At 27.5% G+C, this 25,526-nt stretch overlaps 1 protein-coding gene across 1 annotated transcript in view; it reads right to left on the reverse strand.

The window, feature by feature from the left end:
- LOC107449400 (lachesin-like) overlaps window positions 1–25,526 on the reverse strand; it is a 284,633-nt gene that overhangs the window by 3,969 nt on the left and 255,138 nt on the right. Inside the window, exons 6-7 of the mRNA XM_071183281.1 lie at window positions 16,289–16,576; window positions 8,520–8,588 (exon numbers count right to left, since the gene is read on the reverse strand). Of these exons, the coding sequence (XP_071039382.1) occupies window positions 8,520–8,588; window positions 16,289–16,576 (357 nt within the window). The remainder of the gene's footprint in view (window positions 1–8,519; window positions 8,589–16,288; window positions 16,577–25,526) is intronic.

A 25,526-nucleotide genomic window follows, 5' to 3' on the forward strand; every position in this document is an offset into this window, starting at 1 on the left:
TATATATATTAATAATTTGAATACAAGTAATCATCAAAAAGGATAAACTACTATGAATTTAGAATTTAGCAATACCACCTAGAAAAGAGAAGGTTTCCCCACAGATCAATTTAGTAGTCCGACGTAACGAACCTAAACTGCGCTGTGTAGAAAATTAGGAAAGATTTAACTGTGTTCTGATTACTAATCTGCGCAGTGGGGGTTATTGATATCATTATGTTTGCACTAATAAAATATCAAATTTCTTTTTTATGGTAACCAGTTCTGAGATTATCTCTCGTCTAGGAGGTATTCGCTTAATAGACAACCTCGTTAATCTGTAATATTATAATACCGCGCGCTTGGTTTAACTCATTGCTTAAGACAGCTGTCTGTCCAGACAGTTTGTGAAAGGTCCGTTTTTGTAAAATTGTGAAAAAATTACTTGTAATTAGTGAATTTAAAATAAACGTTAAGTCACATTTTTTTCATCCAGGGTCCTGCTGTTGTGAATTTGTGCAAATAAGGTCCTGTTATTGCAAAAAACTTTTTCAAGGAGTTTTTAAAATGTAAAGATATACAAGATTAAGCTCAGCACTGTAAATTATAATAAAATTTTTTTGAAGAGATAAACAGCAATTGCTGCAACTAAATTAGAGATGCAACATACAAATATTTGGTATTTCGCCTATACTGCTGAACACAGAATATTCATTTCGAACGAATAAAAGAAGAAGCAACTAACAAAGACAAAACTTAGTTCGTTTACATCTGTCTTTCTCCCCCCCCCTTTCCCGGGAAGGGTTTATTTGATTAACAAAACACTAATGAAGTTAAACAAATTTGTGAAGGGTCCGATTAAGAGATCAATTATTTTGTGAAGGGTCCGTTTTTAAGTTAAAATAATTTGTGAAGGGTCCGTTTTTATGAAAAGATATTTTGTGAAGGGTCCGTTAACGAACCCAAATTTCTTCTAAACAGACCCCTGTAAGAGGAGTATATTGTTGGTAGGCATGAAGATTTCCATAAATCTTAGGTCATCAGACGGAATTTCAAATAATTTGAGTTTTGCTTGTTCAGAATTCAGTTACAAACTTTTGATTTTCGGTGTAAAATAAACACAGGTAGACTATTTACTCTTTATGCTCTGAACGGACAAGTCCCGCTTAAATTATATCTAAAAAACAATGGAACGGAACAAAATATCCCATCGGGACTTGTTGTTTGTCCATATAATATGACTCTTCGTTGATCAATATTGGTTAACAGCAGGATTATTTGAAGTTTAACATCACCTATAGAAGTATTTATCTGTTCATATTTCGTTCCAGAACGCCAATTTATGAGATTTTGCTTTTGTTCGATTATCTTATTTCTCTCTCAATCAAATTTGCAAGTAAGTCTACCATATTTTTTATTGATTTAATAAAAACTTCAGCTAGTTCTAAAGCAAACTATTGAAAGTTTAACTTTAATCAAAAATTTATAACTTGTCCATCCTGTCTTGGGACTTTAAAATTTCCGACTGTATTTATATTCATACAATCAATAGTTATACCGAGGATAGTGTTAACTATTTTAAGCGGTTTTGCTACATTTATCAGAACGTTTTCTCATGATTTGACTTCTTTACTAAAATAGACTAATTTTTTTTGCATTTATGGTATAATTTCTGCTCTTAAAGTATCTTTAGTTATTTTTGATATTCCAATGGAACTTTAAGTCTCAAAATAAAAAAAATACTAAAAGATTGGAAAATTTATTAAATAATAAAATATTTTGTCAAAGTTAAAAAAAAAACTCATAACTATTAAGGAAAAAGGAATTTTTGAGCATAATTTATATATGTTTAATAATTTGGTAAATAGAGTTTTTTTTACTCATAAAACAGATTTTTTTTAAAAACAAAAATGCTGAAAATAACGTTTCTCTGCTGACTTATGAATAAAATATTGCCAGAACCTAAGAAAAAGAGCAATAAAATCAGGCTTATGAGTATACCAGATATTTTATAAATGATTTGAGAACATCTGTAAGAATCTATATATCTCTAGTTTTTGTGTCGTTTTCCTTCATTAATCAATTAATTTTGATAGTATTCTGCAAACATCAACTATTTCTTAATGAGAACATCTAAAACATTTGTTATTCTCATTTATCAAGTAAATTGACATAATAAGTCCGATGTTATTTAGATAAGAATTTTAAGAACGAAAAGGTGCTTAAAGTGTTAAATGTCTAGAATTATAACTGGTTTCCATGCATTCTAAATACTAAATAAGAGCGCATATGTTTTTAAAGGAAAAAAAAAAGACGAAAAAATAACCAACAAGCAACCATTAGACAACCATTTCCATAACATATATTCTCGTCTATATCAGTATACTTCAAATATTACATTATTTAAAAAATAATGAAACCCGATATATTACTTTGAATTTACTTGGATAATATATCATCTTTAAGATTCGGAGAAACTTTTCCAATTAAAAACCAGTAATAGAACAGATAAAAAATCATTCACAGCTTTTCTAACTTTTTTTTAATGTATCAATGCAGTCAGCTAATTACATTAATTAAATCTTTCAATCACAGCACCACGCAAATGTATTAAATTACTTTGTAAATTATGCACACATCTAAGTAAAATTATTTCTCTGTTGAATACTGAAAATTTTATGATATTGTTTCTAAAATGATCTATTTAAAGTAGGCTTAATCCGTCAGTCGAAAAACCTTCCAAATGCCAGGAAAATCTTCGTGTATTCTGAAGTAAAATATAAAAGTTTATAGTCTAGACAGTGTGATCCTTACGTTTAATAAACTTAGACAAGTTGTTTCAATCCCTTGTATCTATAATATGTACAAGTGATGCATGAGCATCTGGTGCAGTTATTTGGTGCAAATCAGAAACATCTTGTGCCTTGGTTCATTGGGAGATTCCGCAAGCTTTTAATAAAAATTCTATTCAGTTTTGATGTGTGACCAAAAGATTATTAAGCTAGTTCCTTAAAAAGATAATATTATGCTTTCAAAATACTTAAGTAATTTTCTAAATAGCTGTTGTATAATTTTTAAATTGCGCACAGATTAAATAATATGGTCAAAACTACCTTAATATAGTAAAAATTACCGTTTTCCCCTCACTATGGAAACATTAAGAAGCTTGTTGATTTTCCACAAGTATCTTGGTATTGATTTTGGAAGAATTAACAATAAAATATGATTTAATAATATGTGATAAATTTTGGTAAATATTATAAAATTTTGTCATTTTATCGTGATATTTGTATTAAGCATGGCATAAAAATCATTTTCTCAGGAAAATTTACTTTTCAGTTTTACAGTTTTTATTAAATATATGGTAGTAAGAACAATAATTTTGAAAACCTGAATTTGTGGTAAAGAGTTACCATATGAAAAGAAAAATTATCATATAAATGGTTTTAATACCGTATATTTTAACTTTATTAACCAGAATAATGGTTTGTTTACCATATATTGCTTGAATTTTTAAGTTCACGTTGAAAAAAATATTACTCTAAATAAGCTATATTTCATGCAGTTCGAAAAATATTATTAACATTAATAGTTTCTTCATAACGTTGGAATTTACTGCTAAGTAGTTGGTAGTTAATAGCTTAGTATTTAAATTGTAATATAATTTAATATTGAACATACTGGTAATGGAATATACAAATATCATTTTATTTTCTCAAAATTATAAATTAATTATAGAAATTAGTACTCATAATTAACGTTTTAAAAACAGTGAATTTTTCTTAAATGCTGTTGAAAAATGATATTATTAAATCATTGCCAAATCGATTTTCAGCTTTATCGTCATTAAACGTGGAAGTCATAGATTTCGTGCTTGTGGGAAGATTGTTATCACGATATTCCCAGAGGCTTACTATGGGTTTGAAAATGACGTCTGAGGTATCTATGTTAAATCTGCCTAAGGTCCTGTAGATATATCATAGTCTTCAATAGAATTGGAAGAGAATATTACTGTTTGTATAAATTTGGGATACAAGGAAAGTTGTTCATACAAAAGGCATTTTTAGAACTTCATGATTATGAATTAGTAGAAAATATACTTATTTATGATGTATCTAAGTTAAAATAAAATTAAATTATTAATTTTTGTACAACTTAAACATTGTAAATAATCCTGGATGAAAATAATGGTATAAAGTACAGACACACAGATAATCCGGTACAGAACAAAAAATGTGATGAACCGCAATTCTTACCATAATAATTACCGTATATTCTGAAACCGTCAACTCTAATTAAATAAATATTTTGTAAAAATTACAATATAATAGTTTACGATAAAAATGGATTTCAATGATGATGCAGCCAAAATGTTGTTACTTTATAAAGTAATTTGATAAGGAATTATTTTCAGTGAAGCTTAATTCATCGTTTTCCAACTTTGTGTGAAAGTATGGAAATTAAGAGCTTATTAAACTCAAAAACAAAACTCTTGGCGCGTTTTAAAGTATTTTGCCTCATCTCTATTAAGTTGTTTTTTTCATTTTGCTAATTGCATTTTAATTGTTTGCAAATTTAAGGCCGATCACTTAACGAACTCTTAGCAAAGGAATTTTGAATAAATTAAGTTACAAANATACTAATTTGTTGATTTATATGTATGTATATACATATATATATATATATATATATATATATATATATATATATGTGTGTGTGTGTGTGTATATATATATGAGAACTTTTGAAATTTTACAATCTAAATTCAAAATCACTTGAAGTGCATGGAGATTTTATCAAAAAATATTAGGGAAAAATAAAATAAATCGAAAATAACTTCCATCATCTGCTTGATTAGAATATATGCTAATTAAAGATTTTTAACAATGTATTGATTATGAAATCGTTGCTTTTTTATTTGGAGTAATCCAAACGAGAAGTAATCTGACTTAATCTCTATTTTTTTTCAAAATAAATCTTGCATTTCCATCTATGCATCTAAGCATGTTTTGCTATATCTAAGATATCCATTAAAAACTTTATATAAAAATTAAGTTTGTAATTTTTTACTTGTATTTGTGTATTTCTTTTGATATATTTCTGATCTGACAACAACAAAAAAATTCCCACTTTAAAATTTATTTTCATTAAAAACTTTGTTCTTTCTTGATTGGAATTAAATCGAAAATATAGGGTTTATACAATGCTTAAGTATGGAACACTTAAAATAAATCGTTTCAATTGAAATCAATTGATTAAAAATTGTTAGAGCTTTATATTTCTTTGATTTTGTTTTTAATACAATGAAAAGATAATTTATAGTGAAAATTAAAATTTTTGCCTGTATATTCAGCTCTGTAAATATAGATGTTGGCATCCTATATGATGCCTATTCATTTTATAGAATACATGTCACTGTTAAGAAAAGTATGAAACGTGAGTATTATTATATTCCTCGACTAATCAATTTATACAATGTTTGTAGGTTTTTGGCTAATCACTCGACAGAATAACAAGAAGGGAGTAAAATATTCACTCAAAAATATAATCTGTCGGGCAATTTTAGGAATTATCTTGCGTGACGATTTTCAATTTTCAACAGTAGTAAAAACTCCTTATATTAAAACCTCGTTACTTGTTAAGGGTAAGAAGTTCTTTAACTTAAAGTTTGTTTGGAAATATTTTTTTTTCTTTACCATAACCATAGTTTTTTACAATGATACCAAACTATCTTACAATCAAAATAAATTAATGTTTCTATTTCTTTATGATTTCTGCAAGACTGGCATTTTGAATGTTGATATATTTAAATGAACATATTAACTTATTTCTTGATTGTTTTCGTTTTTGACGATAATATTCTCTAATTTTTCAAAATTATTTCCTATCTTTGTATAGCTGAGTTATTGTATTTTAACCACCTTAGATGAAAATTTCCTTATTTTTCTTCGTAATAAACAATCAACTTTTATTTAGGGTGTGCTATTACAGCAACTTGATAAATACATTTAATTGGAGATTTGCTTTTGGTAGGAACTTTTGAAATGTTTATGATACAAATATTGCCAGGTGGACTTTATCAGTCGAAATTGATAGAAACATAAATAAATCTTGTATTCTGAGTCTAGAGAATTGTAGTAATTATGTAAATTAAACAAAAGGTAAAATATATTAATAAAAGTGGCAAATAGCATATTTCTTTTGTAAAACAAGATAATTTTATATAGCAACCATTTTCAGGAAAAATTTAACTCAATGCAAAAAAATAAATTTGTAGGTAACAGCATGTAAATTTTTTAACTGAAATTTATCAACTTGTTTACAGTTCTATTTTTTTCAAGATCTAAACTGAACATATATTTGCACTAAGTTATGTATTTTTGAAGAAAAAAATGAGTAATTTTTAAATAAATGCATGGTAGTGATGGGAATTTTCTGACTGTGAAAAAATTTTTGTAACTTAAAAGAGAAGATACTAGTTTGTTATTTTGGTAATCAATATTTTAGAATTAAACTGAAAAATTATGTTTCTTGAGACACTAAACAGAATCCAAGCACATGTTTAGTAAAATAATTTTAGCAGTTTTTACTTTAATCAAATGAAAAATAGAAAATAAAAAAAAGTATCTAATATTAATTTCTTTAAGTATTCTGGAATATATTTTTAGAATATGTTTTAGAATATATTTTCAGAATATATTTTTAGAATATATTTTTAGATATATTTTTAGATATATTTTTAGAATATATTTTTAGAATATATTTTTAGAATATATATTAATTTCCCTCAATGGAATATTCGCAGATTAAAATTAAACTCTAAAATTGTATTATCATTCATTTATTTATTTTAAGCAAGATTTAAATTATAAAGAAAGTCATTAACATGTTGTCATTCAATGAGAACCCTTGATGTATTTTTTTCAGAATCCATAGCAAATAAAGTACTACAAAACTATCGGCAATAGGGGCAACAGATGAATATTTGAGCGAGATAAAGAGAAAATTGTTTTCACAAATTTACCATTTCCTTAAGTTGGGAAAGGGGATTTTTAAAAAACACCTGATAGTAAACAATTAAACAATTTCGGATGTTTTTTAATATCAGTAGAACTTCTAAAATAAAAATTTCTAATTTCAAAATCTTATTTGATTTTTAGAAGAAAGTTAGAGGTGATTTTTAGAAACATCTCTAACCAGACAATTGTCAGTTGTTGTCACAGTTATGAGTCACTTACCATTTCTCATTCTTTTTCAAATTTCATGAAAAAACGGGAAAGAATTACTGTTCGCAAAGTAACTTAAAACAAATGCCCCTCCTCCCTTCTAAATTAAAAGCGGAAAAGTCTGTTTCTGAAGCAGTTTTGCAATTCAATCGCTCCTGGATTACTAAAGACATCTCTTAGAAACACTTTAAAGGAAAAAATGTGAAAAGGTGGGCAAATTAATAAGAAAATACACTGACCGAGCAAATTAAGAAGTCAGGGCATGATAGCCCACTGGATAGGGATTTGAACTCCGGTCCCGAAGAGGCGGGGTTTGATCCTAGACAGCGACATATGGTATATGGACTGCGACATATGGACTGCGATGTATGGCGATATACATGTATATTTCTCCCAATACTTGATCTAGAAGTTCCCTTGTTTTCCCGATTGGATTTAAAATTACAAGACTACGGAGTTGAATATTAGTTGCCGTAAACTTAAAATTGGATCAGCTGTTTAACAATGGTTATAAAATGAAAAAAACAGATATACACGTGAGTTCATGCAATATGTACGTGCTCCTAGAATTCAGGAAATTGGTTGCTGAACAGTACCATGGATACAAGGATCTAAACATCAAAAGTTCTAAAGAAAATTTCCATCCCCTTCGTATCTATGTCTAAATTGAGAAAGTGGCCCAATGAATGAGTTGTGCTACCATTCATTAGCAGACTTCTAAACTAAGACGTAGTATCATTCTTGTGGCGCTTCCTTATCAACCTTCCTGACTTAATCCGCAAAATATTAATGACTAGCGAGAGCGTTACTTGTCCAAATGTCATTAGAAACAACAACAACCTTTTCACAGCATCTTAACTTTGTTCGGGCAAAATTATTAATTGGTTAGTGAAAATTGTTTCGAACTTTGTTAAAATTAATTTTTCAGTACGAAAAATAAATATGATATGGATGAAATTTGAAATACTATATAATTCACTCCTTATATAATTAAATTCAAATATTCCCTCTTTTTTGATTAATTGTAGGAAATTCTATGTCTTTTTTTTAATTTTTTATTTTTTTTTTGTACTCGGTATAGCATTGCGCCTAGAAAAAATGAATTGCAAATGTTTATCCGAGAAAAAAGAATATTATAGAATTCAGAGACTGTATCTATAATGCAAAAGAACATTAGGTTAATAGTATTTATAAAAATGTAATAGTGCATTAAAAATTTTTAAAGCTAGCAAGCAAGTGCGAGATATTCATGCTTTGATAATAAATGCAACATTCTAACTACGGATGCTTGTCTAACTTTTTTACTACTCTTACCTGAAGTTCCATCCACGCTTTGAATTTTTGCTGTCGAAGGCTCTTTAACTTGTTGAGGAACATGGATTTCTATGATTTGAAATTATATGTGTATGAGTATACCTCCAATACAGAAATATAACGAAAAAAAAATTTCTTAAATTTGCGATTAATAATTTTTTTTCTAAAAGCGAACAGGGTCTCAATGCTTTTTTTTTTAACTTCATTTATATTTTAGGAGGGTTATAAATGTTTATTTTCAAGAGTTCAGAATTAAGTACTTAAACTATCAAATCAGAATTGATTTCGGTTCTGATTGCTGATCTAGATAATAAACAGTTTCTTCATTATTCCATTGTTTGATAATTGCGGAAATATATTATTGGGGGAAATATTTGAGCCAAATGGCTCAATTATTAAAAAAAGTTTGAATCATTCTACTACATAACACTTATTGCACAATTTTTTTTATTCATGAAAAACATGGATAAAAACACAGAATGAAAAAGGGATGTAATTAGAAGACAGCATACGTATGTTTTAACTTTATTTGACTTAACAGTAATAAATGATCACTAGCAAAGGTTTAAAAAAGGAAGAATAAACCTATTTATAACTGAAAATAGAGAGAGATAACAGATATTGAGGACAAGATACATTTTATTCGGTAGATCAATAAAATTGTAGACTACTTCAGGGTAATTATTAGAAACACTACTTAGTAAAAAAACAAATAAATTATATTTTTGGTAATTAAATATATTTAATACAGAAAACTAATTAAAATTCAAAAATATATTTTATAATATAAAATATATTTCGTAAAATATATTTATATAAAACATATTTCAAAAAATGAAAAATGTAACAAAAAATGTGAAATGCAATAAGAAAATGCAAAATAATAATATAATCAAATATATTTCTGATTGAATAAATCGATTTTTGTTACATTTGTAGCATGGAATTGACTGGTGAGTTCACAAGAAAAATAAGTATTGTAAATTTTGAGCACTTGAAACGTATCGTTATATTTTAAATATTGTTCATTTGTGTAGTTTTAGTAGCTTATAGCTCCCACATCAAAAATATCAGTTCAATGTTAATTCCAAGAACCGTACTTTGATGACTATGTACCAAGCAAGCTTGAGTGAACCTTAATAAATTGTTTATTGAACTACCTTTTGTTTATACTTAATCATTTAACGATGCAATCATGGTTAAGAAAGAAGTATCTATACGCTAATATGGTGCAACTTTGAATCGTAGAAAGGTAGAAGCAAATTAAGAAGCTATTATGGTTCAGCACACTCCAAAATTACAACAGGGTAACTTAATCGGTACTTTCAAATTCATCAATTTCTTAAACAAAAGAAATAATACTATGAAAACAACAACTTTGATTGTAACTCAATTGCGACAAAAATTTTATCTCACCTGCTCTTTTTAAAAAGACTTAATAACATATCACATCATCCAGGAAACTTAAGGATATGTATTTCGTAATGAATGGCAAGAAAACTGCTTGAAATTGTTTTTTATGCAAGCTTTTTAAAAGAGAACTAATATTTAATCATTTAATACAATTAAATTAAATATTTAAAAAGTAAATCTTTTTTTTTTTAGTTTAAATTAAAGCTGACAGAAAATCAAAGTTTAAGTCATCATGTAATTAGAATCGTAAAATTAAAAAAGGACAGTTTCATTTCAAATGTAACTTTGTTTAATTACGATAGGAAAACTACCGTTTTCAGGTACTGTAATTTTCAAGGTACTGTAATTACTGCTTCCTTTAGTTTGGTGCTTCTCTCTTGCGTTAAAGCTTTTTAAGACAGACTTATATTACAGTAATATGCGAATAAGTTTTCTCGAGATCATAATGAATGAATGATGAATCTGCCAGTACAGGAGCTCTCAGTTGAATTACCACTGGAACTTGTATCTTAAGATCCTAGCTTTTTTTCATTTTTTAAAAAAAAAAATAAGTAGAAAAGTGTTTAGTTGTAGTTTAGTAGTGATTGTTTTAATTGTTTAATCTTCTTACCATTTAGCATCGCTGGCTACGGTGATATAGTATGATTACATATAAATGTAGTAAAATTTAACCTATTTTTGTTTATGGTGTAGTTTAATCGAATAGTTCAGAATAATGGAGTTTATTAGGCAAACAATTGGATTAAGCAGAAAAATGATTGTAATCAAAACAGCTAGAATATGGGAATATTTGTTAACTTTTTGACTCTATGGGAATACCAAAAATAGCGATAATTTTTAGAAGTGTTTTGGTATTAATGTTGTTAAATTAAGAATAAATAATTTCATAATAAGTTATAAAATTTGGTAAAGAATTTCATGATACCTTAGATAATGGCATAAAATCCATTAATTTGGTAAAATTTACGTTTAGTTTTATATTTTTATTAAATATATGGTAATAAAGGAACTAAAATTTTTAAATGCAAAATTTCTTGTAAACCATATGCAACGGAAAATTACCAAATGAATCTCTTAAGTACCACCGTGTATTCTGGTTTTAGTAACCAAAAATATGCTGCTGTTTTCTCAAATGCATTTATGTAAATACCTTAAATACTTTTCCATTTAATCATAAGAAAGAATGAAATGAAAAGTCACAGTACAGTTTTTTTCATAGCAAAGTTATTAAGAGTTTAAACTTATGATTCACTTACAAAATATTATACTTTAACTCATATTGTACTTTAACACAACAAATTACTATTTATATAAAGTGTATTTTACAATTTGTGTGCATGGATGCATTTAAAACCTTGTATAGATTTCTTGTTCAATTTAACATTTATTAAGTGCAATATAATATTGCCTTTGCTTTAGTAATATTTTTAGAAAAATTATTCGTTGTATAATTTTATTCGTCCCTGCTTCATGTTTGAAACCTCTTCTATCTAAGTTCAAGAGAAGTTTCTAAGTTAAATACATCATATTTTATTTAGAAAAAAAAAACTCCACCAATTGTTATAATTAATCCAAAAAACAGAAGATGCTTTTTGAATTCTTTTCATTTCACCGATAAACCTCTGATGTTCCTTTCCATTTTGTAAAACCTATGCTCAAAAATTTTAGTTTTTTTTTTTGCAATTCTTCCGAATTCAACAAACTTCCGTATTATATACTCCACTCTCACTGTTCAGAATTATTTTAATCCTTATCATTTAATCACTGCGCACTTAATTAAAAAAAAATTAGTCCTAATAAGCTAAAATTAGTCGTAAGTATTAAAAACTTATGTATTTTCAAGCAATTGTATCTTGTTTTTAATTTTTAGAATTGTTAGCTCCTGCGTCATAGTACAATGTGTAATGATATCATTGTCTAAGTCAATAAACTGTGTCAAAAACAATGAAACCTTTTCCCAAATCAGCTTTAATTAGCATTTTCGTTACATATTATTAAAACTGAGAAGCTGTTTGAAAAGTGGAACTTTAAAACCGCAATTCACGTTTAATATATACGATTTGAATTAGATTCGTAAAAATAGTTTCAAATTATTCTTGTATAATTTACATTTTATTCCCTTACAGCTATATAAACAAATTAAAAAACAGCATCCACCATAATTTGGTTTCGATTTTTATGTTATTTGAAGCTGAAATGTTTGAACTAAAGGTAGTTTTGAGGCATATTCTACAAATATTATAGATAGCTTAACATATTATACTACTATGATAATTTATTTAAAACTGTTTCATTCATGATTTAACTAAAATATATTTGTATATTTTTCATGAAATAAAAAAACTAAATAAAAATAATTTAAATATATTTAAAGTAACAAACTTTTAAAAGCAGAATATTTTATGTAATCATTTACTGGAATTAATCTGCTAAGCAGTTTAAAATTAGAAAAAAAAGTATTTTCTTGGTAAATATATTTCCTCAATGACTTAACGTTGCAATTCAAATTATTTCACATAATATTATTAAAGAACATCAATATTCATTAATTTTACACTCAAATATTTATTTCGAAATTTCGTTCTGAATGCGAAACGTTAAATTACTTTTTGATACAAATAAAAAACAAATTAGAAATTCATCACCTATTCATTCTATTGGTTAACCTTCAGTTGATTTTTTATTTATTATTTTCAGAATGATCACGTAATTACAAAATTACAAGAAGCGAAGCATATTTTTTAATCGGAGAAATTTTTTTAACATTTAATCATAATTTTTTTTCCTCTGTTCAATAATTTTAATTACGCTCCAAAACTCAATTTATAACTGTTTAAACAAATTTACCAATTTACCAGCAATTTGTTTTGAGGAAAAAATACTAAAATATTTCAAAACAATAGTTTTCCCTTAATGTATACACTGTACAAGAATTAATCACACAAAAAGACGATAAAAATTGTAAATATATTAAATAGTTGTCTAATTTAATAAATAAACGCCCTATCAAACGTTTTTTATTAATTAGCTAACATAATTATGTCGTGAAGCTTAATATTTGCACTTATATTATAACACCATATAGTCACATCAACCCCATATAATCATTTGTTATGTTAATTCGCTTTTTGTTATTAAAAGTAAGCATTAAAATATGGAAGAATCGCAATCAAAATATCCGAGAAATATACGAAACAAAATATTGCCTACGAATAAAAATGATGATAGTTTAAATATGATGAATAGTTTAAACAAGATAAAAAAACAAAATTATGAATTTGAAATATTTTATTAAAGGCTTGAATTTTAGCATCACCTTCAGCAATTAAGTATATTGCTATTTTTTTTAGTAATAGCACAGCAAGTAAAAAAAATAAATTTTAATGCAGTCTGGTACTAGATTTTTTCTCTGATTATTATTATGAAAAAAAAAATACAAATTAAAACAATAAAAAATAAAAAAATACTGAAACGTTACTGAGTCTAAATATGATAATATTTTGCAACTGCGAATAGAAATGCTTGATATGTTTTAAAAAAAGTTAAAAGTATTGATCAGTGAATAAAAAAAATCAACTTATGTTACATTCAGGACCAAGAAAAAGCCTTCAGTTACAAATCATTGCAGGAAATTTAAATAAAACTCTACATACCATGACATTAAAAAAAGAAGAAAAAATTAAGAAATAAATAATTTTTATGAAAGAAAATGTTACTGAAAGTAGAAGTCACATTAAAATTTTGACGAAAGGGTTTCATACTAGCGAATCAAAATTTTAAATTTATTTAAGATAATCTTAAATTATCTTAATATATTATCTTAAATTAAATTTATTTAAGATTATATNAATCCATTACTTAATATACTTGTCATATATATATCTATATATATATATATATATCAAATATGAGTTACAAATTTTTCAGCATAGAAAGGATATGAGAATGCATTAAACATAGAAACAATAAATTGAATTTAAATTCGCAGCAATAGAACATTTTATTAAATGGAACCTTTTGAAGCATCATAAAGAGATGTGCTTTGCGAGAGAGTTTTGAAAGATTATTTAAAATGACAGTTTGACAGGAAAAATTTCTCATTACCAGTGCGCATGTTACTCAAATATGACAAATAACTTAAAAAAAATAAATAAATAAAAACTCTAAAGCTTGCTGCATCGAAAATGTGGAATAAAATTGTTAGCAAAATAGCTGTAAATATTCATTCTACAAAATTTTCTTTTAAATATTTTTTTCCGATTCTATTTAACTATTAGAAGCGATTCTCGAGGAATTCTATAATTGATTTAACTTAGCAATAATTCCATCAAACATACAACGTAGGTGTTAGCTATTTGCAATGCAACGTAACATATTTGTTGACATAACCCAGTCTGTATTCTGACTGAAAGCGCATTTATCAACTGAAACAAATGCGTTCCGAATATTTTTTTCTATTTTAAAATAAAACCTAGTTTACCAAATTTAAAGCTAGTGTAGATGGTTTGAAGTAGAAATTTCTATATTAGTATATTATATAAATTATTTCTCTATTGTTTACATTTCAAACATTATAGATTCATATAATACTTAAAAATTGAGTTACTATTTTTTGTATGGAGGTGAATGGATTTTGAAAGTGAAATAAAATCAATACTTANTAGTATATTATATAAAGTATTTCTATATTGTTTACATTTCAAACATTATAGATTCATATAATACTTAAAAATTGAGTTACTGTTTTTTGTATAGAGGTGAATGGATTTTAAAAGTGAAATAAAATCAATACTTAAGGATGCGTGTCAGGAAAAGTTAATACGAAATGTGGGTATCAAATTTTGGTAGTTATCTAATTGGAGTCTTAATGTGTGTAAAAAGAAAGCAAAATTGATTTTTTAAGAACTGTACCACAATATTCACATTCAAATAGAAAAAGAAATATTTTACTATAATTTTTGATAAATAAATCTCTAAATGGTAAAAAAATGATGAAAATATTTAAAAAGACGAGGCAAGAATTAAGAGATTTGGACTAGCCTGGTTTTTATTTGCTTAATTTTTATTTAATATATATAATTTTTTTACTTGCAGTCATTTGCAAATTGTATCTAACATTAAACAATAAATTGATTACAATACATGCATCTGAAGGAAAATGCTTCTGACATGCATGTAAATAATAAAAAAATATCTTCACAAATATGCACCATGATTTTTATGTTATAAAACATGTTGTTACAAATTTGAAGTTTCGAATTGTATGATCACTATTGCAATTATTCAATAAGAAATATATTTCGATTATTTGTCACGAAAGTTTATCCAGAATAATTATATTATTTTGTTACTTGGTCTGAAAACTTAATTGGATTTAAAATTATCGAAACATTATACGTATCGAAAATAACAGTCAATATGTCTCAAGCGCTTAACGATAGGTGCTCATTTTCAAAATTTGCCAGACGTCAATGAAGAGAAACGAAAGTGATTTGAAATTTAAAACGTAAAGTTTCCATCAAAAATCATAAAATGAAGGTGGAAAGGAAAACTTAAAAAAATACCTTAACAGTTGAAAAAGAATAAAATAAAACAAATCAAAACGAAAAAAATCACTGCGTTTGAGGGGGGTAAAGCAGGATTAAATGCATTTCCACGCGATGTTGATGGACTGTGTCAAACTGATATCATATTTATTTTTATTCCTTCTCGGCTACTGAGAGTTTCATAGTTTTGTTTCCTACTTTAATTTTCCATTTTTGTTGACATTTTTACATTTTACATTTAATATCAGTTTTGTTTCTTCTCATTCCTGTCCGACATATGAGCGCCCATTTTTGAGCGCCTGAAACATGTCTACTGTTATCTCCAATCTGTATATTTTTAAAGTGAATTAATTTAATCAAGTAATATCATACTGCTTCAGTGTTTTAAGATTATTTATTTAATATATTATTCTGTACTTTTTTAAGAGTTATATTTGAATTTTGTAAAAAAAAATATTACATGATTTAACTCTATAAATTATTAGATCTTTCACGTGGGCAAACTATATTTTGCAAAAAATATTAACATGATTTAACTCTATAAATTATATAGTTTTTCGCATGGGCAAACTCTTTAATTCCGAAAAAGTAGCAAATTTAACTTTTTCGATGATGCTTCTAAAATGAGAAAAAAATATAGAGACAATAAAAATAAAACCAGAATTTTTTTTTCTGAAAAATATTCATGCGTAATCCTTTAAAAACAAATTTAACAAAATATAAATTTTAATAAAACTAGCATGTTGTAACCAATTTGGTTGTCTTGAAATCTTTAAGAATGAATTACTAATACATGGTAATTCAACTTACCATACAAACGAATAGAGCCTTCCGTTGAGCCAAGTGAGTTCTTAGCATAACATCGGTATGTGCCAAAATCTGAATGAACTAAACGATGAATTGTTAAAATCATGTGAACTTTGTACGTTGTAACTTTTTGAATGACGTCTGTCTTGGGGCTCTGAAGGACCATTTCCCCCTCCTCTCTCGTCCAGTAGTTGATTGATTCGGGATGAGCTTCAGTGTGACAATCAAGAGTAACTTTTCCACCAATTGGAGCACCGATTAGTTGGTTAGGAATCCATATCATCGGGGTAACTGCATTTCAAAATACGCATGTTATTAAATAACAATGATAAATTAAATTTTTATTAATAACTTGGTGAATTCTCATTCTTCGTACTAATGGAAAAAAAACGAAAGGATCAGCAAATCAGTATAGAACAATATTACAAAAAATCAGAAGGTTATGTACCGACTCAATTAATAAAGCTTAAGAAATTACAAAGTCTTATTTATTTATTATTATTCATATCCCTTCACGGTGATTCTACTTTATTAGATTTAGAGGAAACATGTTTTAGCAGCCCATCCTTTCAAAATAAAAATTAACTGTATTCAGTATTATCTGCCGAAGTCGTTGTTCAAATCCAACTCATGATATTTTAAATTTACCATAATTAAGCGACATTTTTTGTGTTATATTTTCGAGGGGCCGTAATAAATCTATTACCAAAGAATATATAATAAAGAGACACAGTATCTGTGCAGTTTCGATAGAAACCGAATTTACTCATGCAATACTTGGGAACTATATTAGGATATTTGGTACCAATTTGCACCAATTACCATAATATCAGCAGTGCATATACCAAAAATGAGTAAGCAAAAATTATGTCATTTCAGGTCTTATACGTTTCTCCCGAAAGAATTAAAACCATTTCTCCATAGATTTGGATTTTAATACGCAGCTAACGTTTTATTTAAAATTTCAATTAGCCTTTAGTATCAAAATTACTTGAGCATCCTTGGTTTCAAAAATCGCATGGAGACAATTTTAAACTTTTTTACAAATTAATTAGCGCAATTTCTTAACTAACTTTGACCTCTAGTGTTTTAAAATTCGAGTAAAATTTTAATTATTGAATGCTTTTTTTTAATTATTTTGATTTAAGTTTCATCTTTAAACATTTACCAATGACTGAATCAGAATTTAATGCAAGACATGTTTTTTTCAAAACGTGTAAAACATGTAAAAAAGAAATAAAAAAATGCACCAAATATATGAAATATTAAATGTAGCAAAATTCTCTTCATGCTTTATTATTACAGTAATACAGCACCAGTATTGTAAAAACGCAAGTTCCTAATACTAATTTTATTAACTCCGTTTACAACTATCATAGGTATTTATTTACTTTAAATATTTGATGTCTTAGAGTTTTTTCGCTAACAATTGTTAGCTTATTTTATTTCTAAACAAATAGTATTTAGATTTTAAAGTAAGTACATTTTGTTTTTTAAAAAAATAGCAAATATAAAAAAGAATTTTGTTACATCCATACATCTTTAATATACAATTTCTAATACACATCTATAATTATGTTTGTTTAAACAAAAATAAAATACTCAACTCTTGTAAATATGGAAGAGTTATGATCAAAACTACTGAAATGAATTGTAAGAAAATAAATGAAGTAGTAATGTCTCAAATGTTTGCAGTTGTTTTTCAAAAATTTAACTAATTACAATAATAGTTTTTTTTTAAAGAAAACACCCTGTTGAAACTCAGATAAATGTTCTTAGACAAAGCTATTTTGGCAAATATATTTCATGATTTAATAGAACAAAATTTTGCCAAGTCTGTCATTCCTTATATAGATATCAAAATGGTAGAAAAGAAAAGTTATCGAATCGTATATATCAGAGAATTTAGAAAAGAGTTTAGTTCTTTTTGCCACTGAATTTATGATATGGTTTTAAATTTTATTCTGTTCCGTTTTGCATCGAAAAGAAAAAGAATGACACTTGTACAAGACAGATCTAATGCATTACAAATTCGACAACTGCTCTTTAAAGAGTTACGAAATTCTGAATTCAGGTTTGAGCTGGAAGAAAAAGATTCTAATACATTTTGGATTCTGTTCCAAATCTAATAAATCTCACTGTACACATGCAACCTATATTCTTTTGGTTGTGATGGAGAAAGGCGTGTAAGTCAGTTGTTGTAAGATTCAAAAGCGTTTGAATGCTTCATTTAGTCAAACATTTATTTGAAAGAGTGTTTAAAATTGCATCTGTTTTCAATTGAAACAAAACTTCGTAATTAAGAATTCAATGGACTTAGTAAACATTACAATCATGCTTTTAATTCACTGAAAATTAAATTTTAAACTTATTCGAAAATATACGAATTTGCTTATTTCTAAAACACATTTTTATAGAGCTTGTGGAAATAAACTGTAAATATTATCTGTTATTTCGAAATTTATCATTTCTTAAAAAATTACATAAGATCTTTATAGACACTGAAGAAGCTGATTGGTTCACCTGTGTATAATCGCATATTTTTTATTTACAATGATCTGCACAAGTGCGCACACATGAACAGACCTAGTGCGTTCTCCAGAAGTGCTATCCACTCTTTCAGAGCCACCACAATGGGTAAGAAACCGTTGGCCATGTTAATTTGGACGTCTAGTTTCTGCCACACTAGATGGCAGCACCGAGACTCTTATTTAGAGCTATAATCGTATATAAAACCACAAATATGCAAAATATAGAAACACTATCTGACATGGACTCTATTAATGTCTGAAGTTATTGTATATGCAATTCACAATGTGAGGTGATCTCATATGCGCTAATTAATTAGAACAGACGATATTTTAAGATGCGAAATCGGACACAAAAGCGTACTTTCTCTGAATAAACATATCTTTTTTTCGACGGATTCGTATTTTTGACCCTCAAAATCTAAGAGTATTCACAATCTGAGAAATATGGTCCCAATAATTTGGTCAAAAGACTTGTTCAAAGCTTAGGCCCCTAATATTAATTTTATTTTTTGCGATTATCGCCATATATCGGGAACGTTTGAAGCGAGTTGAAAAATTTTTAATCCACAATTATAAATTCGTTTTGTCAAAGATAATGCCATACAGAAAATAATTTTTAGTAAATATTTGTTATTTTTTATTATTTTATATAATAAAATTGAAAAAAATTTAATTGTACGGTATGCATAATTTTAAAAAATTTATTTTTACATGAAAAATACAAAATTTGAGTGAAATCGGTCGAATAGTTTCTAAGAAATTGAATTTTAAAACAGTCAAGTATTTAAAACTCGATTTCTCAGGAACTATTTGACTGATTTCGCGCAAATTTTGTATTCTGTCACTCAAAAATGCATACTTCAAAATGATGTGAAAAACGGTATACTTTAAAATTTGAACTTTCTTTGTCTGTCATTTTATAAATAGATAAAAAAATATTTAAAAAAAATTATTTTTGCATGGAATTGTCTTAGCAAATACATATTCCATAATTGTATGCAAAGAATTTTCAATTCACTTAAAAAGATCTATATGGCTTAATACGCAAAAAGTAAAATTGGTTCCAAACCTCCTGACCACACAATTCAGACCATATCTCTCAGATAGTGGCTACTCCATATATTTTGGGGGTCAGAAATCATAATCCGTTGAGAAAAAGGTTTTTTTCAGGGAAAATAAGTTTTTGTGTCTGATTTCATAACTTAAAATATCGTCTGCAGTAATGAGTCAGTATATTTGTGGTCACTCCATCGAACCATTAAATTGAGACCTTAAACATGAAAATCCTCTAAATGGATCAAAAGTTAGTCAGGATGGTTCATTTTCGCAATTAACGAGAAGATGCCATTGCAACAATTTTCTGATGTTTATAAATCTGTTTTGCTGTGCTGTAAAAAAAAAAAGAGACTTAGATCATTACTTTTTTCTTAGTATGAGAGCGAGAGTTTTAATCGATTCATCTCATGTAAGCAAACAATAGCTGGAAAGAAATACGCTTCTTGTAAATATATAATAGCGGAGATAAAACAATACACAAAAAATTTAAATGTAAGAAATCAGACACTATAGACGCAAAAACACCAGACATGGTAGACTTATACAAACCAGACTTACATATCATAGAATCTGTTATAAAAATGCCTTACTCTGATTGGTTGCGCACCTTATTACGTGATAAAATACATAAGATTAAACTAGTTTTTTATGGTTTTCGAATATGATTTTGTATGATCAGGAACATGGTTAGATGACATTCTAACCACAGTTATTAAAATATAGAGCTCTACTACACCAAGATTTCATGTAACCTCCACAATGCAATCAGCAATATCATTGTAATCAAGATGTAACTCCGTTTAGAATAACAATACTATTATGTTGCCAAGTTCTATTTTAGTTTCTTTCACAGCATATCAGACCGCCTCAAAGACATAATAAAAGAAATTGAGTTAGTAACCTTTTGAGTTAATGAAGCATTAACAATGTATCGTAGATCGTAAAATCATATGTTTCGAACAAACTTTCCTCGAGTTGTCTCACATTTTTTTTCCTATTTATATTAACGACGAAACATAATAAGTATGATTTCCATTTTTGCTACATGATTATACTAAATTTTTATGCTATAAACTATTTATTTTATTTTATATTATATCTGTAGTTAAACAACTGACCCAATTCTGAATTTACGACTATCAATGTTCAATCAACTACGTAGTATTGTAATTTTGAACCAAACCCAGAAGACAAAGAATCCCGTGGATCAAGCATTAGGACAAACTGGCCTTCGAGGTAGAATTTCGTATGAAATTAACCCGCATCGAGAGGACAACGTGAAAACCTCCCACGGTTATCACGACGGCAAGGGTATTTTAACCCATGATCCGTCTACGACTGAAGACGCTCGACTTAACGCTAGCACTGCGGTCAGTGCAAGTGGGTGCAGAATTTGTAACAACTAACCACTACTTGGATTCGAACTTTCGTTCCTTCATCGGGCGGTAAAGGCTCGATCCAATGAGCAATCTGCTGCTTGCCATAAACTATTTAACAAATGTCGTTAAAGAATGTTAAATAATCTGACTTTTATAGAAAAAAAAATTAATAATTTTTTTTTCTCCATCAGATTAAAAGCACTGTCCGTCGAAGATAATTAGATAACAAAGGTAAGCTGCTTCGAGTGTCAAAAAAAGTAGAATATTTCTTGAGAATGATTAGTGTATTGTGTAATGTAAAAATAATGATGTAACTGTTTAATGGAACTATTTAAGTGATCCAGGCTGTTATCTAAATTAACTGAATGGTTAAAAATATCGTATTTAGATTCAATCTAAAAAAATCAACATTAAAAACGAACTTTTAAATTTCATTTAGATGTCTATGAAGTTTCTTTTATATTCAATTACATTAGCTTTTTCGATTATCATTTTGAAAACATCGAAGGAAAAGCTCTCTATAATTCTGAGAAAATGTCTTGCGCAAAAATTTGTTTCATTCTTGCTACGGCATAAAAAAAAATCAAAAATTGGTATATCTGCTTTTAAATACAAATACTATTCTTGTTTCCATAATAAAAAAATAATTTTATGCTTATCAATACAAACTAAAAACTTTATAATTTTAAGCTTTTTTGAGTCTCCATTTTCTAATTTAAATAAATAACTTCCACTCTTAAAATTACTTTTGTGAATTTGATTTCAATTCTTTTACTACAAAAGGTTTCTAAGAGGAGATAAAAGTTAAGGTTTAAATTATGCAAATATTTAAAAATATACATATATTCCTCGGACAATATGCGAGCGAAGATTATGCTGTATATTCTTTGTCTACAGTTAAAGCATTCTAATATATTTCAAACATATTTTTAGCAATTGTATCTCAAAATTACATCACAGTACTGAATTCATTACTAATTTAACCATAAAGGATGGTATATAAAATGATTTAAACAAACATGAACTTGTAATTCTTTGAAAGCATATTTCACTAGTAATTCAAAGCTAGTTTAAGTCAGCTATAAACCTACATAACTATATAGCGTATGCATAACAAATGAATATGTTATAAATCAATTTATAATATATTCTTTAAATAAAAAGAGTCATTCAGTGTCTTCTTATAAATATTATTTTATGTTACTTAATGTACATAGTGTGCTAATGTATCCAAAGCACTCTCTAGGAAATAAAACTTTCACTTTTGACAATTAAGCTATCCTTGAGGTGTATTTCGTTAATTGTGGGAATCATTTCGTCACGAAATCACGTGATGTGTGACGAAATGCGCTAATGTATGATAAATATATGATAAAATAATATGAGTTAATATATGATGTGTTTCCTCAACTCGAAGCCTCAAGCAGTGCATTCTGGGATATTATCAACTAACACGAAGACTAAACAATTGAAACTTAAATGACCGAATTAGTCAACCGGTCCATGTAGTGCTCAAGGAGTTTATCTCATGCAAGAAAGATCCCTGGTCTAAGCCCCGCTTCAGGTATGGATGCAATTTATTTATCTGCTCTGCCTATTCCTCTTGCGTTGTTGTGGTGACGTTGACTACCTAAATGGTGCTTAGGAAAAAGTAATCAACAATATCACATGTTCGATACCATCAGACACTACAAGTGTCTCAAGGTACTTTTTCGGTTTTGTTGTTTATGGTATTATTTTAGGGGAAAAATTGGAAACAGAAATATTTCTTTACGTTTGACGAAATTCATTTCCTTGACAAAGTGACGATAGTTATTTCGTCACTTTGACATAATATTTGCTCGGAATATATACCAGGGAACGATTTCCTCAAAAACGAAAAACAATTCGCGATATTAGAGTATCCTTTTCTTAGAGTGCAGTTTTATATTTTCAACAATCTAACTTTTAATCATATGGGCGGAAATTACAGCTTCAAAAAATAAAATTTCTAATTTTCCATTCAACAACTGAAAAAAATTCTTACAATTAAAAAAATATCTATACCTGCAAGGTATATATATTAAAGTTAGTGAAGTAATAAATATTACTCCTTGAAAATACTCAAAATTCTGATTGTTCTATTTTTCTTAAATAAATTAATTTGTCACTGAGCAGCAAGACATTAATCAGTTATTAAAACTTAGTTTTACTTATCTCAAATAGTTTAAAAGTTTGGCTAAGTTTTCTAAATCTAATTGCTAGATTTTTAATCAAATTTTAAATTAAACTTCATTTAAATCGTACAAAAAGAAAGATTTCTTACGCTACTTTCTAAAACTAGACAATTTATCTGCGAATTAATTGAAGAATAATATAATTTGCGATATTAAATATAAAGAAACTATTAGTAATGTTTAGTATAATTATGGGAAACTTTATTTAAATGTGACTAAAACATTTTTATTAAAAACGGGAAGTTTAATCCCGTTAGTTTTATCTGCTTTTATAGTAAGTTGTGTAAATAAGTAATGAAAGAAATTTTATGAGCCACCCATTGGAAAAAATTACAGATCAAGTTACGGTACAAACTACCGATACTCAGGATGCCGGTACATTTTACAATGGAATTCCTTTTTACCGTAAATTTTTATGAAAAAAACTGATATACGGTAATTTTTATACAATAATATTTACTATAAAATCACTGAAATACTGCAACTAAGCAAATATTACAGTAAAAATTATGATGTACAATTTTAAGGTGAAATAAATTTTACGAATGCTGCACCCATGGTACCAGTATTTTTTACCGAAATTTGATTCGGAATTTTTAACTGTGTAGAATTAAATGTTTAATAATCTATGTGCCCCTTCTGTTAAAATTTTGTAAACTGATAATGAAATGCTTTATCAAATGGAAAAGTGACAGTTTTTAAGAACTTCCAGGAATCAATCTTAAAATAATGAGCATCTTAAGCGTTTTAACTTTCGAAGCATTTCTACACGTGTTATATCATTATACTATGCCTTTATTTCATTTTTAGTGAAGAATTTGAACTGTATAATTAATACTGCAGAAATTTTAATACTTAATTGGAGCTAGAATTTTTTTTATCAATTAAAGATAGCACTTAGCTGCATCTTGGAGCCGCGATAGCACAGGGGATAGAGCATTTGCCTTCCATTGAGGTGAACCGGGTTCGAATCCCAACGATGTCTGGTCGATACGGATTCCGCATCTGGCTTGCATCGACCACAGTGCTGACGTGAAATATCCTCAAAGGTAGACGGATCATGGGTTAGAGTCCTAGCTAACTGTGGGAGATTCTCATGGACTTCTTCTCCATGTAACGCAAATGCGGGTTAGTTCCATCAAAAAATCCTCTCCTCGAAGGCACAATTTCTCTCAATACGTGATACAGGAATTCCCTTGTCTTCTGGATTAGGTTCAAAATTACAAGGCTACGGAGTTGAAATTCAGTAGTCGTAAACCAAAAAAAAATTTTCGACTGTTCAAAAACGGTTTTAAAATAAAGATGAAATAACCGCATATTGAGTAAAATATATATTTTTCTCAGAGAAAAATGATAATCAATGTTTAAGTTATTGCTATAGAGTTGAGAGGCGGTCAATTAAAAATTTATTTGGTCTTCGCTAGGAATCCTGTCATTCGAAATAACTTTTTTTTAGCAAAATATAAAAAATATATAAGTATTAGCCAAAGTTTAATTAAGAAGATATTTAATTAAATAATTTCCAAAAGTATTAAAAACCATCAGTAAGAAAGCATATTACTCTGATCACATAATAATAGAGAAATTTTTTTATCCCTTTAAGCTTTTTAATATCATGCAAAAATAAGGTTTTTTTTTACAAGAGTAAACTTTAAAAATATATATTTTAATATCGATTGTTTCAGTAATTAAATCAATGATCTCGCTACGGTTTCTTTAATATCTTAGCGGAGAAAAGTTTAAGCTCCCGGAAAAGGGAGTATAAATAACACTTATAAAAAAAAAGACAACTAAAAAATATCGGGCTCCGAATGAAGCGAAGGAAAGTGGCATAATTTACATGAGATACAGCTTTAAGAGGATGGCGATAAAATTTGCAATTCTGTGAGAAATAGCGGTCGTTTGTCTTGCGTGGTGTACCAGTGGACTTTAGGATAATTTGCTCCATTGCAATCATTCGTCAAACCATTTTTCAATTTCCCCGCTGTATTTCAACTGTTGAAGAAAAGAGCTTTTAATTCTTTCCCGTAAATTTTGTTTTAGGAATATACATTTGTTG

Source organism: Parasteatoda tepidariorum, chromosome 7, assembly GCF_043381705.1.
Source record: "Parasteatoda tepidariorum isolate YZ-2023 chromosome 7, CAS_Ptep_4.0, whole genome shotgun sequence".
NCBI classification, from domain to species: domain Eukaryota; kingdom Metazoa; phylum Arthropoda; class Arachnida; order Araneae; family Theridiidae; genus Parasteatoda; species Parasteatoda tepidariorum.